At 55.0% G+C, this 14508-nt stretch overlaps 1 protein-coding gene across 1 annotated transcript in view; it reads right to left on the bottom strand.

The window, feature by feature from the left end:
• Positions 1–5: 5 nt before the first annotated feature.
• The window catches only part of FANCA (FA complementation group A), a 43363-nt gene continuing 28860 nt past the window's right edge, over positions 6–14508 (bottom strand). Inside the window, exons 28-43 of the mRNA XM_066242447.1 lie at positions 14279–14455; positions 13088–13161; positions 11034–11162; positions 10264–10348; positions 7951–8117; positions 7143–7248; positions 6401–6460; positions 6159–6263; positions 5249–5358; positions 3592–3745; positions 2223–2285; positions 1722–1824; positions 1289–1364; positions 986–1142; positions 748–840; positions 6–253 (exon numbers count right to left, since the gene is read on the bottom strand). Coding sequence (XP_066098544.1) covers positions 146–253; positions 748–840; positions 986–1142; positions 1289–1364; positions 1722–1824; positions 2223–2285; positions 3592–3745; positions 5249–5358; positions 6159–6263; positions 6401–6460; positions 7143–7248; positions 7951–8117; positions 10264–10348; positions 11034–11162; positions 13088–13161; positions 14279–14455 — 1767 coding nt within the window. The 3' untranslated portion in view covers positions 6–145. The remainder of the gene's footprint in view (positions 254–747; positions 841–985; positions 1143–1288; positions 1365–1721; positions 1825–2222; positions 2286–3591; positions 3746–5248; positions 5359–6158; positions 6264–6400; positions 6461–7142; positions 7249–7950; positions 8118–10263; positions 10349–11033; positions 11163–13087; positions 13162–14278; positions 14456–14508) is intronic.

Here is a 14508-nt window from a genome sequence, read left to right as displayed (position 1 = left end):
CTAGAATGGCTCCGGTTGCACCCGCCTCCTGGTGGGCATGCCAGGTGGATCCCAGTCGGGCACATGCGGGAGTCTGTCTCTGTACCTCCCCACTTCTCACTTCAGGAAAAAAACAAAAACAGGAGTGGTGAATATGTGGGTCCAATCAGAAGAGACAGGGCTCCTGGGAGAGGCCAGTGTCTGACGTGGCCTGCTGCCTGCTCCGGAGGGCGGCACTGACTTCTGGGTCACAGTCTCCATGAGTGGCCAGCAGCTACAAGAAAACACCGGGCTTAGCACAGACCTGACACCAAGGGCATAGGGAGAGGGCAGCTAGTGACCACAGCCAACCATTAAGTGGCCATAGCAGCCACAAGGCCAAGTGTTGGACCTCCACATCCTCGTGCTTACATAGTGATTGGGATTTAAAGACAAACACCAGGTGGTGGTGCAGTGGATAGAGCATCGGACTAGAACATGGAGGACCTAGGTTCGAAACCTCAAGGTCGCTGGCTTCAGCGCAGGCTCATCTGGCTTGAGCAAGGCTCACCAGCTTGAGCCCAAGATTGCTGGCTCTAGCAAGGGGTCACTCAGTCTGCTGTAGCCCCCATCAAGGCACATAGGAGAAAGCAATCAATGAACAACTAAGGACCCACAATGAAGAATTGATGCTGCTCATCTCTCTCCCTTCCTGTCTATCTGTCCCTCTCTCTGTCACACACACAAAAAAATTTAAGAACAAACATCACAGAGAGCATCCTGTGTTACCTCTGCCATGCCTGTGAAGCTCTTTCTGGGGCACCGAGGTATCAACTGCAGTAGAAAAAGACGAGCTTTCATCATCAGGCTGACAGGGTCGCCCTAGAGAGAGGACGGGCAGAGGCACGGTCAGGGTGCCCACATGTGTGCTGGGACAGGCCATCTCCAGCCTCAGGCCCCAGAGAGCTTGCCCCATGAGCCTGTGGGATGTGCCATGCGCCTGGACACAGCCCATCCGTGCACCTGCCTGGCCCTGGAGCTGCTGGCTCCTGCTGGCTGCAGTCGAGAGTGCACCTGTCTCCCCAGCTACGAAGAGGCAGCACAGCTTCAGGTGCATGTCCACAGCAATGCGCAGGAAGGTGCCGTCCTGGAGGAGGGCATCTTCATCAAAGGAAGAGAGGAGGCTGAAGGAAAGACGGGATGTCAGGGGACACAGACCTCCCAGAGACAAGTGCAGTCAGCACAGGAAGTGAGAGGCTGGCTCTCCCGTCTGGAGACCCACAGTGGTCAGGGCCGGCGCTGTGGCCCGACCAGAGCAGCAGGGCGTTACCTGTAGAAGGCGACGGGCAGCAGCCTGACGTGCTGGTCCGGGAACAGGCGCAGGAGAACACGCCCCAGGCCAGCATCTGCAACCCGAGGGGCTCACGGTCATCCAAGGACACCTCCCCCAGGACTGGTGTCCTCAAAGGACCTCATGTGCCTCTGGGGGCCAGGCAGGTGGACTTCCCCAACAATGGCCAACACCACCCTGGGGACCTCAATACTCCACTAAACTCTTGTGGTTCAAACAAGCTTAAACTGCTTTTGTCCTGACAAGAAATTAGGGGTTTATATGCTTTACAAGAAAACCATTTGAAAGTTGCTTCTGAAGAGAAAGACAAATGTCAGGGGTCACAGTCCGATGGTGCTGGATCACCTGCGCTCCTCACAATGGCAGGTGACTAGGAGACACCCATCTGCTATCAGCTCCATGGATATCTTACCTGTCTCTGTCAACTGAAAGAGTGGCAGCCAGGGCACTTTCCTCTCCTGCAGAAACCCCAGGATCTCTGCACAGACGTCCAAAGCCCGCAGGGAGTCGACAGCCTGTGACCCACAGGAGGGAGCACACCTCAGACAACAGTGTCTGTAGAGCGGGGCGTGTGGGGAAGAGGGATGGCCCTCTCACAGAAGGGAGCCTTTCCTTGTTCACACTAGAAGTCTTAAATGGAGACAACCTACAGAGAATGTCGCCCTGGCCTCTGACGGAGGGGGGTCAGGCAGTGGGAGGTGGCCAGAGACCCTGGGTGCCCACGTTCTGACATCAAAACAAAGGCCTATAGCTGAGGGGGTCCCACTTCAGTGACCACAGGACTCCTGAGAAACCTGGGGAAAGTTCCAGACCCTCCCCCCCATCCTGACCCAGGAGGTCGGCTGGCACCCAGGGACGTGGAGATTCAAGCACCACAGGGAGAGGCTTCCTTAGCAGATGAGGGACAACGCACCTGTGGGGTCAGGTGTGACGACAGCAGGTCCATCAAGGAAAAGAAAAACAGGGCAACCAGCAGCTGCAAAGACAGGCAGGGACACTGCAGCATGAAGTCACCATGCTGTCCCCGCAGAGCAGCTCTAGGTATAAAACACCCACAGCCCCTCATCACCATTTCCATGTCCAGGCACGCACCTTTCCTGTAAGGGGATCTTCTCAGAAAAACCTCCAGTCACTTTTAAACAGGGAATTTAATGGAGGTAAATTATTACTGACTGGGTCATTTTTGTGCTTGTCTCTAGACTAGGCTGTTGCCAGGGGTCTCCCTGGTGTGAGCCTCCGCTGCAGGTAGCTTACCTGTGCAGTGAGCTACCAGCCCAGGCTTGTCCCAGGTTTCCTGGTTAGATGTGTTTGTAAAATCCTGGAGATAAGTCCACAGGCTCCATCCCACCTCTCCCAACCCCAAGGGTGCACCCAGGCTGGGTTGGATCTCTATGGACCGTGTCCCCCAGTACACCAGGCCTGAAGGCTTTGGAACTACTCAAATCCCTTCCGACAAAAATAACCTGAAAACAATCATGGGAGAATCTTATTTGTAGTTTTACTTTAAACTATAATTAACAAAGATACCTTGGCTCAGCAACTGATGTAGCTGCCAGGCAGGCAGGCACCTGCTAAGCTGAGACATGGACCCTGGCTCTGTTCTAACTCAGAGAGGCAGGTGCTCTGAGTCCAGATGGGTCCCACGGCTCCCAAAGGGTGTGTTTCAAGACGCTGGCCTGGAACACCTTCCACCCGCCCTGTCTCAGCCCCTGCTGAGATGCTACGGAGGAACCAAGGCTGTGGAAAGGGACACAAGTTCCACTGGCCAGAGAGCCTGGTTGGTTAGAGCAGTGGTCAGCAAACTCATTAGTCAACAGAGCCAAATATCAACAGTACAATGACTGAAATTTCTTTTGAGAGCCAAATTTTTTAAACTTAAACTATATAGGTAGGTATGTACATTCCTTATCGAGGTAGTGCCCACACGTGGCATTCTGTGGAAGAGCCACACTCACGGGGCCAAAGAGCTGCATGTGGCTAGTGAGCCACTGTTGCCGACCAGAGGTTAGAGCACTGTCCCGATATACCAAGGTTGCAAGTTTGATTACGGTCAGAGCACATAGATGTTTTTATTCCTGTCTCGCTATCCCCCTTCTCTAAAATTAATTTAAAAAACAAAAAACCCTTAAACTCAATAACTTTTACTTCCAAATAAAGCGCAAACTTCCTGTCTGTCCTTGGAAAAGCTCAGTTGATTCAGGAGCTGAGAAACACCACTGACCAGAGCACCAAGACCGGGCCTGCTGGGGAAGGGAAGGGAGGAGGTAGGGATGGGTCCTTGCCTCCGCCCTGGGGCAGTGCAGCCTCTCCAGGCCTCTCCTCAGGCTCCCTCTCCCGGCTTGTTGAACGGCAAAGTGCAGAGCAGCAGCGGAGACCCAGGCCAGGCCCGGGGGAAGGGGTGCTGCGTCCGGGGGCTCTGTGTCGGGGGACAGGAAGCTGGGAGGAAGAGACGTGTGTCACCACAGGAGCCTGGCAACCAAGTCGCCACTGAAAACCAAAGGTCCTTGTTCCTGACACTGTCACGGTGTGGATCACGCCCACCTCAGGTGAGCGGCGAGGGGCTCAGTCAGTAGAAACGGAGTCTGCAGGGCCCAGCCTGTCACGGGCTCATCCTAGCAGCACACCTCTGCCCTGGACACGAGGAGCAGTAAGGCCTGACCAGGCACCTGGTTCTAGCTGCCTGGAACACCAAGGCCCATGCCACAGTCTGCAACTCGGACCCTGCTCTGACTGCAGTACTGCTGAGAGACTCTCCAGCAGGTTGAAAACCGGCTGGAGCCTGACCAGGTGGTGGCACAGTGAAGAGAGTGTCGGATTGGGATGCAGAGGACCAAGGTCCGAGACCCCGAGGTCCCAGCTTGAGTGCAGGCTCATCTGGTTTGAGCAAAAGCTCACCAGCTTGGACCCAAAGTCACTGGCTTGAGCAAGGGGTTACTCGGTCTGCTGAAGGCCCGCGGTCAAGGCACATATGAGAAAGCAATCAATGAACAACTAAGGTCTCGCAATGAAAAACTGATGATTGATGCTTCTCATCTCTCTCCATTCCTGTCTGTCTGTCCCTGTCTATCCCTCTCTCTGACTCTCTTTCTGTCCCTGTAAAATAAATAAATAAAAACCGGCTGGAAGTTAATAATGGAATAGAATGCAGTGGTTTAAGAAACTGTAGCTGCTCTGTAGAGTTAGACTGGTGGGCAGGACTTGCTGTTTTCTGAGATTTTGAGCACCCCTGACCCTGCAGAGAGACACAAGTGCACACAGAGATCAAGTCAGAGACGTAGGAGTCTGGACAGAGGCACTTCCTTCTGATGACCTCACAGCACCCCACATCCAGTCAGATGCAGGAGAGCATCCGCCCAGCAGTCCCAGGAGGTGGGCTAACCCAGGTCGCTGGCTCAGGCCAGGAAACCTAACCAGGGTTTAATCAGTCACTTAGGCTAAAATCAGTCTTTCCCAAAACATTTTTGAACTTTCCACTCAGGGACCCGTCAGATTAGTTGTGCTTCTCTCTCACACAGGTCCAGCGCAGCCCGCCCACAAGGCACGCCTTGAGCACCCCAAGGTGTCCACAGAGATAAACAGAGCAGATCCTCCAAAACAAAATCATCCAGGGTCCTGGCTGCTTGGCTCAGTGGATAGAGCGTCAGCCCGGTGTGCGGAAGTCCTGGATTCGATCCCTGGTCAGGGCACACGTGAGAAGCAACCATCTGTTTCTCTTCCCTTCCTTCTCCCTTCTCTCCTCCTCTCACAGCCAGAGGCTTGACTGGTTCGAGCACTGGCCTTAGGTGCCGAGAATAGCTCGGTTGATTCAAGCATCAGCCCAAGACGGGTTGCCGTATGGATCCTAGTCGGGGAGCTTGCAGGAGTCTGTCTCCCCTCCTCTCACTTAAACAAGCAAAAACTGTCCACACTTCCTCCCCATGTCCCACAGCCAGCACCTACCTGCTGGCAAACTGCCAGGCCTCACACAGCCTCTGCAACGCCCGGGGCAGTGGGCTCTGGAGGCCCCTCCACCGAGAGTGGAGCTCGGGCTCCAGGCGTGGCCACCACAGCTGCCAGACAGAGATCACAAACAGATCAGGGTGACTATTTTGTGACCACTGAGGTTGGGCAAGAGATGTCGACCCTGCCAGCCAACAACCCCCAGCCTGGCTCACATTTATCTAATGCTTCTTAAGGTCAAGGGCAGGATCTCACGCGAGCCATTTAAGAGAGGCTCAGAACCATTCCATGAGGCACCTTCAACCCCATGCCAAGGACACAGGATGGAGGCCGTGCCTAAGGCGGTGCCTGTGTGGAGCCAGCCACACTCCCTGAGGGCTCAGCCGGGGGCTCCAACATCCCCACTGAGTGCTGGTGTTTAAAACAGGACACGTCACCCCACCACTACCCCGTGAGGGAGTTTGGTCCCACGCAGCTCGTGTCAGAATCCCACCAGTGAGATAGGAAAGGGAGTGAGAAAGCCGTGTTGTCAGGGCACTAAGAGAGCCAGCGAAGGCCCCACTGGCCCCACCAGCACAGCCAGCGGGGGCTGAGGGGACCTCTGCTCTCCGTCCTGCGACAAAAACCAAGATGGCAGATGCAGCGAACACAAAAGCACACCCAGAGGAGAGCACAGGCTGCTGCTGGCCAACCTCAGCCCACGCAGCCCAGGCGGTGACTGGACAAGCGCCCACACGCAGGAAGGGCGTGCTCCTTCTACACGTCCAGGTTCCTGGGCTGCCTGAGGCAGGCGCTGGGCCTGTCACCCACCCGTGTTGTGACACGTGCTCCTTCCCCCGCTCATCCCAGAGTAGCTGGATGAGGGTTTAGTGGGAAACAGACAACAGCCTGGGAGGACGGCTGGGCCTACCAGGGCAGAGGTCAGAAGCAAGGGGCACTGGGTCTGGCAGGCGGTCAAGGTCAGGTCGGCCGTCTGCGAGGGGTCTTGGCTTCGGGAGCAGGCGTTGAGGAGCCCCTGCGTGAGAGAGCGCACCACAGCTGAGCTGTTTGCAGGTGAACCCAGGCCCTGAAGACTGGCTTCCAAGCAGCACTGGACACGGGGACCCGGCCTGGGCGGTCTGTGCAGGCCAGGTGGGAGGCAGAGGGCATTACCCTGAAGAAGTGGGCAGTGATGTCATGCGTCAGGGCACCTCTATGAGAACAGAAGTTTCTCTGCAAAACAAGCCAGGCCAGTGAGAGAGGAGCCCCTGGCGGGAGGGCAGGGTCAGCGTCTCTCAGGGGGGGCTGCAGGGACCGCTGCCCGCTCTCAACACCACTACGGGCAGTGGAGGGTTGGCTACACACTATCCTGGAACCTTCCCTGCTCACCGCCTCCCCACACATCTGGCACTAACACGGGGGACTCCAGGCAGCCGGGCACCCAGGAGGTGGGGAAGCAGCTCTGTGACTGAGTGGAATTTTAGTTCACTCTCTAGTCATATCTGTGCTTTTCTAAAAACTAGAAACACACCTCCCAGTAGAGGCTCTTCCCTGAAGTGTGCAGGCGGCACATTTACCCGTCACCTTACTGACCCTGTAAGTAAGGACCCTGAGCACCTTCCAAATAGAAGGAAACAGGCCACCTGGCAGGCGGCGGTGTGGTCCCAGCATCACCCACAGTCAAAATTGAAAAGAGAGAGTTGTGTGGCAAGCAAATGGTTTGCAACATTCCTTGGTCCAAACTATGAAGACCAAGGGCAGTCTTGTGGAGGGGGCAAGCCCACACCTGCATCTTGCTGGCCCACACTGGCTGTGGGCAGGCAGGGCTGCACACCCCTCAGAATCAAGACCCACAGGAGGAACCACGCCTCAGTGACCAAATCGTGCCTCACCCATGTCCCGAGCTTGCACCTACCAGCTCCGAGTTGACCAAGTGGAAGAACTCGGTGCAGTCGGGAGTGGCCGGCTGTTCTGCCCAGGGGACGCTGACGAGGATGGAGGGAGGGAGGCCAAGGAGGATCCTTAGAGTGGAGGCAGCATGTCAAGGGTGGAGGCACAGCCTCAAGTGGCTTCCTGGGAACTCAGCCCTCAGGGCCGTAAGGAACCACCTCTCACCCCCACTCACTATTGGAACCACAGTTGTTTTTTTTTTTTTTTTTTTTTAATTTATTTATTAATTTTTAGAGAGGAGAGTGAGAGAGAGAGAGAGAGAGAAGGGGGGAGGAGCAGGAAGCATCAACTCCCATATGTGCCTTGACCAGGCAAGCCCAGGGTTTTGAACCGGCGACCTCAGCATTACAGGTCGACGCTTTATCCACTGTGCCACCACAGGTCAGGCAACCACAGTGTTTTTTGTCTACAGCCCCCACCAGCCCCAGCCTGGGGCTGTGCTGAGCACCTGGACCCCAGGCCAGACACTCAGTGTGTGACCAAAACCTTCATTTAAGTTGCACAAGAAGCAGGTGCACCAGTCTGAGCAGCTCCTGTAACTGGAGGACTCTGGCACACGACACCATTATACACGCTGTAAGCACACACGGTCTTCCTTATTGTAACAGTTTTCTCAGCTACATCTTCAGCAGAGGGATTCTGAGCCTGAGCAGGAAGGCTATACTCCAGAGTGACTTTCATACCTCTGGGCCCTGCTCTCCACGGGACCCTGAGAAGATGCCACATTACAGGCTGGGGTCGGGGGGACAGGCACAAGTGACAGGTGCTGTTACCATTTGTACATGAGCAGCTCCCGCTGTCTCTGAAGGTGGGAGGCCATGCTCCACCTGCCTGCCAGAGGCTGGAGCCGTCTCTGGAAAACTCCGAAGAGGAAGTGTCCCCGAGAGGGCATGCGGCTGAGGGACACTGCTAGGCCCTGCTCCAGGTCAGCAGCCATCTCCTAGGGAAAAGCAAGGCCGCTACAGTCACGCACTTTTGTTTCTGGTTCTGGTGGTTCTCTGTTCCCACGTGTGAAGGCATAAAGTCCCCGGGACGTCCTGTCTGCTCCAATCAGGACCCTGAGATGAGCTTAGGAGAGAGTTCTTCACAGCAGCTCAAAGGGGTAAGTGGGAAAAGGCTTTTTACTTGAAATCATTAGAAAATTGCAAAAATAAGAATAGTACAAAGAATACCTTTTGCCCAGGCTCACCCACAGCTACTGGCTGCACTGTGTGTCACTGGCTCTCACCCTGCACGTACCGTGTGCAGGCTCACCCACAGCTACTGGCTGCACTGTGTGTCACTGGCTCTCACCCTGCACGCACCGTGTGCAGGCTCACCCACAGCTACTGGCTGCACTGTGTGTCACTGGCTCTCACCCTGCACGTACCGTGTGCAGGCTCACCCACAGCTGCTGGCTGCACTGTGTCACTGGCTCTCACCCTGCACGCACCGTGTGCAGGCTCACCCACAGCTACTGGCTGCACTGTGTCACTGGCTCTCACCCTGCACGCACCGTGTGCAGGCTCACCCACAGCTACTGGCTGCACTGTGTGTCACTGGCTCTCACCCTGCACGCACCGTGTGCAGGCTCACCCACAGCTACTGGCTGCACTGTGTGTCACTGGCTCTCACCCTGCACGCACCGTGTGCAGGCTCACCCACAGCTACTGGCTGCACTGTGTGTCACTGGCTCTCACCCTGCACGTACCGTGTGCAGGCTCACCCACAGCTGCTGGCTGCACTGTGTCACTGGCTCTCACCCTGCACGTACCGTGTGCAGGCTCACCCACAGCTACTGGCTGCACTGTGTCACTGGCTCTCACCCTGCACGCACCGTGTGCAGGCTCACCCACAGCTACTGGCTGCACTGTGTGTCACTGGCTCTCACCCTGCACGCACCGTGTGCAGGCTCACCCACAGCTGCTGGCTGCACTGTGTCACTGGCTCTCACCCTGCACGCACCGTGTGCAGGCTCACCCACAGCTGCTGGCTGCACTGTGTCACTGGCTCTCACCCTGCACGCACCGTGTGCAGGCTCACCCACAGCTACTGGCTGCACTGTGTGTCACTGGCTCTCACCCTGCACGTACCGTGTGCAGGCTCACCCACAGCTGCTGGCTGCACTGTGTCACTGGCTCTCACCCTGCACGTACCGTGTGCAGGCACTCACGGGAGGTGCATCGCACAGGTCAGGACCTGCACCGCAGGCATGCGATGGACACCAGAGTGCACACATGCAGTCTCCCACACTCAGGGGCCTGCCATGAGCAGCCGCACAGCCTGCAAATCCCTGCCCCACCAGTCACCTGGGCCTCGGCTGTCTGACACCCCTGGTCACTCCTCCTTTTACATCTGTCATGATGAATGTGGGGAGCAAGAGGTCAAGGTGAGGGGCTGAGGCAGTTGGGTCTCTTTTTTGTGGGATTGTCACTCATTTCTAAGTCAATTTCCCCAGTGTTCCAAACCACAGCCTCCACAGCCTCCCCGTCAAGTCCACTTCCTAAATCCAGGCACTGACAGTCAGCAGGAACGCCACCAGGAAGCATGACGTCCACACACAGAACCCTGAAGAACAGAACCTCTGAAGGCAGGCTCTCCACGTCACCGTGGGCCTGACCTTCACGCCTGGGCAGGTTCGAGGAGAGCGGCACGCTGACTGCACCGTGTGCTTGCTCTCCGGGTGCTACTGCTTGGGTGAGAGAGCCCAGCTGCCCGGGAAGGTGCCAGCCCACCCTGTGACACTGCACTGCTGGCCCTCCGCCCGGTGGAGTCACTTATCTTACTTCTAGACACCCAAGTGGAATAGCCAAGAGTGAAGCAGGAGGTAGTGGGGTAGCAAGCTTTTTATTACCAGAGTTGGTATTTTCTTAACTGCCGCCTCTACTTTCACAAGTGTCCCAAAGCTTGGAGATGGTTCCAGCGTTACAGCTTTGGTTTCTGTATTTTCATGATGTTCACTGGGCCTATTCACAGAGCACCTGTCCCTCTGGGTCTGGGCCACCACGCTCCATTTGCCTTGGAACCCATCAGGGATATTCACTACAAATGCCTCAGTAACAGATGGCTTAACATAGTGAGCATACCAAGTTTTACATCTAACTCACCTGCAATCTTGAAAAAACATCCCCATTTCCCTTGTAGCCACCAAAAACCAAATCAGAATTCTCTGAATGGCCGTAACTCCTTGAACTGAAACAAAAACACAACAAAAGCCTCTGAGTATCTCATAGCTTCTGTAGCGTTCCTGCTTCTCCTCCTGCCTCCACAGTGGCGAGCAGTCCCAGTCATCAACGGCAAACCCTCTGTGACAAAATACGCGCAACATCCAGCAGCCTACAAAAACAGTTCTGTACTATGACCTACTGGGACTTAGTCCAAGGACACGAGGGTGGTTCACCATCCAGAAAACAGCTAATACAACACACATATTAGCAGAATAAAAGACAACCATGTACCATCAATAGATGCAGATAAAGCATTAGACAAAATTCAATACCCTTTTCAAGATTAAAAACACTCCACAAGCTAAGAGAAGAGCAGTTATGAAAACCACACAGCTAACCTCACACCAAATGACAAAAAACTGAAAACTTTCCTCCTAAGATCAGGGACAAGACAAAGATGCCTCCTTCCTCTCACCACATTCGCTGACCCTAAATTTCAGGTGGCAAAGCAGAAAAATGAAGTCGTTGCCACTGGCAAACGTACACAAAAGAAACTGGTTCAGTAAGCTTGCCTTTATTTCAAATAAACTCAGACTTGCTATCGAAGTATGTTCAATTGTGCTTTGGATAACAAATAGAACTGAGGGAAATAAAACCATTCTCAGAACTAAAGAAATGAGAAGATGCCTTTTGGCATCAGCATTCCTGACCTTTGGCAGAAGTCCATGAGCACGCTGACAAGGATGGTGCACGCGGTCTCCAGGTCTCCATCGCAGCCCCCTAAGGCGGTGGGCATGGGGAGGAAGTGCTCACGGATGGCCCACTGGTGGAAGTCCCACCTGCACAGCAAACACCAGGTCTGCGCTGAGAATGACTGCAAGCAGGGGCCCCGCAGCGAGATGTGAGCTCCGGTGAGGGGCACAGCATTGCAGAGCTGGGACCAGGCGGCCTGGGGCTGCAGGAAGGCCCTCAACCACCAATGAAGAACCTCTCAGGGGCCACCCACACCCGCTGAGCTGGGAACAGAGGCAGAGGAATCCTCCCAGGGTGCTGTGAGCTGCCCCAGATCCACAGCACAGGTGTCCAGATGTGGAGAGCGGCTCACAGGGAGGGTCTGAGGACAAACTAAACACAGCAGAGACACTCCCACTCGAACATGAGTGGGCAAGGACGACCGTGAGCTTTCCCCATCTGAACTGTGCGGATCCACCCAAGTATTTGTAGTAATTCTTTTGTTGTTGTTGTATTTTTCCGAAGCCAGAAATGGGGAGGCAGTCAGACAGACTCCCGCCATGCGCCCGACTGGGATCCACCCAGCATGCCCACCAGGGGGCGATGCTCTGTTGCAACCAGAGCCATTCTAGCGCCTGAGGCAGAGGCCACAGAGCCATTCTCAGCGCCCCGGCCAACTTTGCTCCAATGGAGCCTCGGCTGCGGGAGGGGAAGAGAGAGACAGAGAGGAAGGAGAGGGGGAGGGGTGGAGAAGCAGATGGGCGCTTCTCCTGTGTGCCCTGGCCGGGAATTGAACCCGGGACTACTGCACACCAGGCCAACGCTCTACCACTGAGCCAACCGGCCAGGGCCTATTTCTAGTAATTAACAGAAAACCCCAGAATAGGTGCAAACACAATGTCCACATGCAGTGAGCTCAGGATGCATTAAATGGTCACAAACCTTCACACCAGAAAAAGAACCCCTTCCTTTCCTGCTGGAGAGAGGAGGCCAGAAAGGGCAGGGTGTGTGAGCATGTACACAAAGCCCTCCCAAAGCTAGCCTGGCACAAGGAAACAAAACCCACGTTGTTGGGAAAAGCAGTTAGCTGTTCTTTCCATTGCCACAGCCTTTCCTTTCCAAACTTTCTGTATTGTTCCATCCAAAATCTGACACCACAGAACAAGTGTGGCACTCCATGTGAGTGGAAAGGGTCTCTGACCTCACAAAGCACAGTGGGGCTGGGGGATGGCCGAGGCTGACCCTTGTCCTCAGCTGCCCCCTTGGACTCCCATGCCCTTCCTGACCTGCATCCCCAAACCCACGGGCCCTGTCAACACCCCACTTCCATGCCCAGAGCAGCACACCAGACCTCCTGATGGTCTATTATCAGCCCGCAGACCTTGACTGACCCACTCCCAGAGCCACCCCTCACAGCTGGTGCTCCACTGGGCACATGCCCAGCCCTCGGCCTTCTCAGTGGGCTGCCTGTGCTCTTCCCATGTGGCAGGTGGCCGCGTGGGCCAGCAGATACCAGCTGAGAACATGCTCAGGACCCCTGAGCAGACAATGTGGGCAGGCCCATCACAGATCCTCACCACATCCAACAGCTCCGTCCACACCTTGGGGAGCGTGTGCTTGCTGCCCTTGCTGCCCCTTCTCTGGGCACGCACTCCCATAGCCCTGCCCGGTGTCCTCAGAGCACATGCCTACCGCCAATCCGCTGTCTCACATAGACAAGTACTGTCCAAGGCCCACACGGGTGTCAGCTCTGTGCAGTTCCCTGACCAGAGTGACCAGTCAGCAGTATCAGGGGAGAAGGGGCCACATGGAGAGGCATGTCTCATTTACCAGGCATCCCCCAGTTTCTAGAACATTCTAGAAGTGCCTAGCAAACTGGAGCTCAATGTTTCTTAAAGAAATGAATGAAACTGTGCTCATAGGTAATATGCTAAACTGAACATTATGTTAAAGATACGACAAAACTCAAGACTTTAAGACAATGTAGAAGATGGTATAACATTTTGAAGGGCAGAACCCTTTAAACACTTACTTTTCCATCCCTGAAAGAAAATCCACTTCGGGTTGAATTTCCAGTTCCTGCTGCACCCAGTCCCTGTAAGTTAACTGAGAAGAGGGCCACCTGAGTGTCACCATGAGGAGGGAACCTGGAAACCACAGCTCCAGTGGACCAGCACCCCACAGGCAAGCACCCTCACACGGTCAGAATGCCCCCCCCTCTGACCACCTCCACTGCTGGACTGAGATGTCAGCCCCAGGCCTCGATGAAGAGCTGGTCTGCTGCTCACTGTGAAGGGAGCGTGAAGCTCACTGAAACGGGGACACGGTGCCTTTGGAGCGACTGCCCCAGCACACTGCCGGGTTGAGCAGGTGCCTGTGGCAGCGCTCAACAGCACCGCAACAACATCGTGCTTCAAACACTCACAGGAGCGTATTTCTTATATTCAAATCCTTGGAACAATTCCACATATCAATGCGGAGTAATCTTAGAATCGAACACTAAGTGTCAAAAAGCATGTCACAGAAACACGTTACAGTGGCGTAAGGACCAAAGCCAGGCAACATACAGCAGCAGTGCTCAGGAACATGCATAGGGTTAAACCAGGGTCAGGGCCACGATGACCCAGGGCCAGGACAGTGACCCGGAGGCTCAGGGGAGGCACCAGCTATCAGTGAGTGTGGCTATTCCCCACATCATTGCTTCCCACATTAAACAAGACTGTCAGACCTACTCTTGTATAAATGATATGGTTAACAATAAAAGAATTGAGAAAACAATTGATTATTTTTTTTCTCTCAAGACCAAAACAAGCAGGCAAACACCCAAGAAATAAGTTATGAAAGGGAAGCAGAGAGGAGCAGCAGGGTCACACGGGCTGGAGTGGCGAGGCTCCCAGGACTGTGCTCAGAGAAGCCCGGCCCCAAATCAGAGCCTGGCACACGTTTGAAACAGTTTTACTCACTCTTAAAATTCTTTGCAAAATGTTCCTGTTGGGGGAAGCCAGGCAAATAGCACAGGCATCTTTCTCTCTGATTCCTTACACCTGCATGTGACGCTACAATGATCCCAATGACAATTTCAACCAAAGCCACATCTGTGCTGCGCAGGTACGACTAGGTCAGGCCAGCTTCCTGCCCGCCACATCCGCAGGCCCCAGATCTGTACTCACAAGCCCAGGAGTTGGGTCTAGGTGAGAAGCAAGGGAAGGGCAGAGGGACCTACATGAAATTCCTTCTCTTTCAACAGTTCCTGGAAGGCTGTCTGTCTCCACAGACAGAGGGCGGCTCGCTGCCAGTCTGCGGGGGGCAGGCAGAAGGGCCCCCAGGGAAGGCCGCCTGTGTCCTCTGCAGAGAGAGGGCCTCGGGCTTCTGAGAACAATCGGAGCACAACAAACTGAAACTGAAAAGAGAGGGATGTGTCTGTGAGGTTCAGTAATAACCTGGCTGTGTACA

This window comes from Saccopteryx bilineata, chromosome 9, assembly GCF_036850765.1.
Source record: "Saccopteryx bilineata isolate mSacBil1 chromosome 9, mSacBil1_pri_phased_curated, whole genome shotgun sequence".
NCBI lineage: Eukaryota > Metazoa > Chordata > Mammalia > Chiroptera > Emballonuridae > Saccopteryx > Saccopteryx bilineata.
Note: the sequence above shows the minus strand (reverse complement) of the source record. Positions and strands in the feature narration are given on the sequence as shown.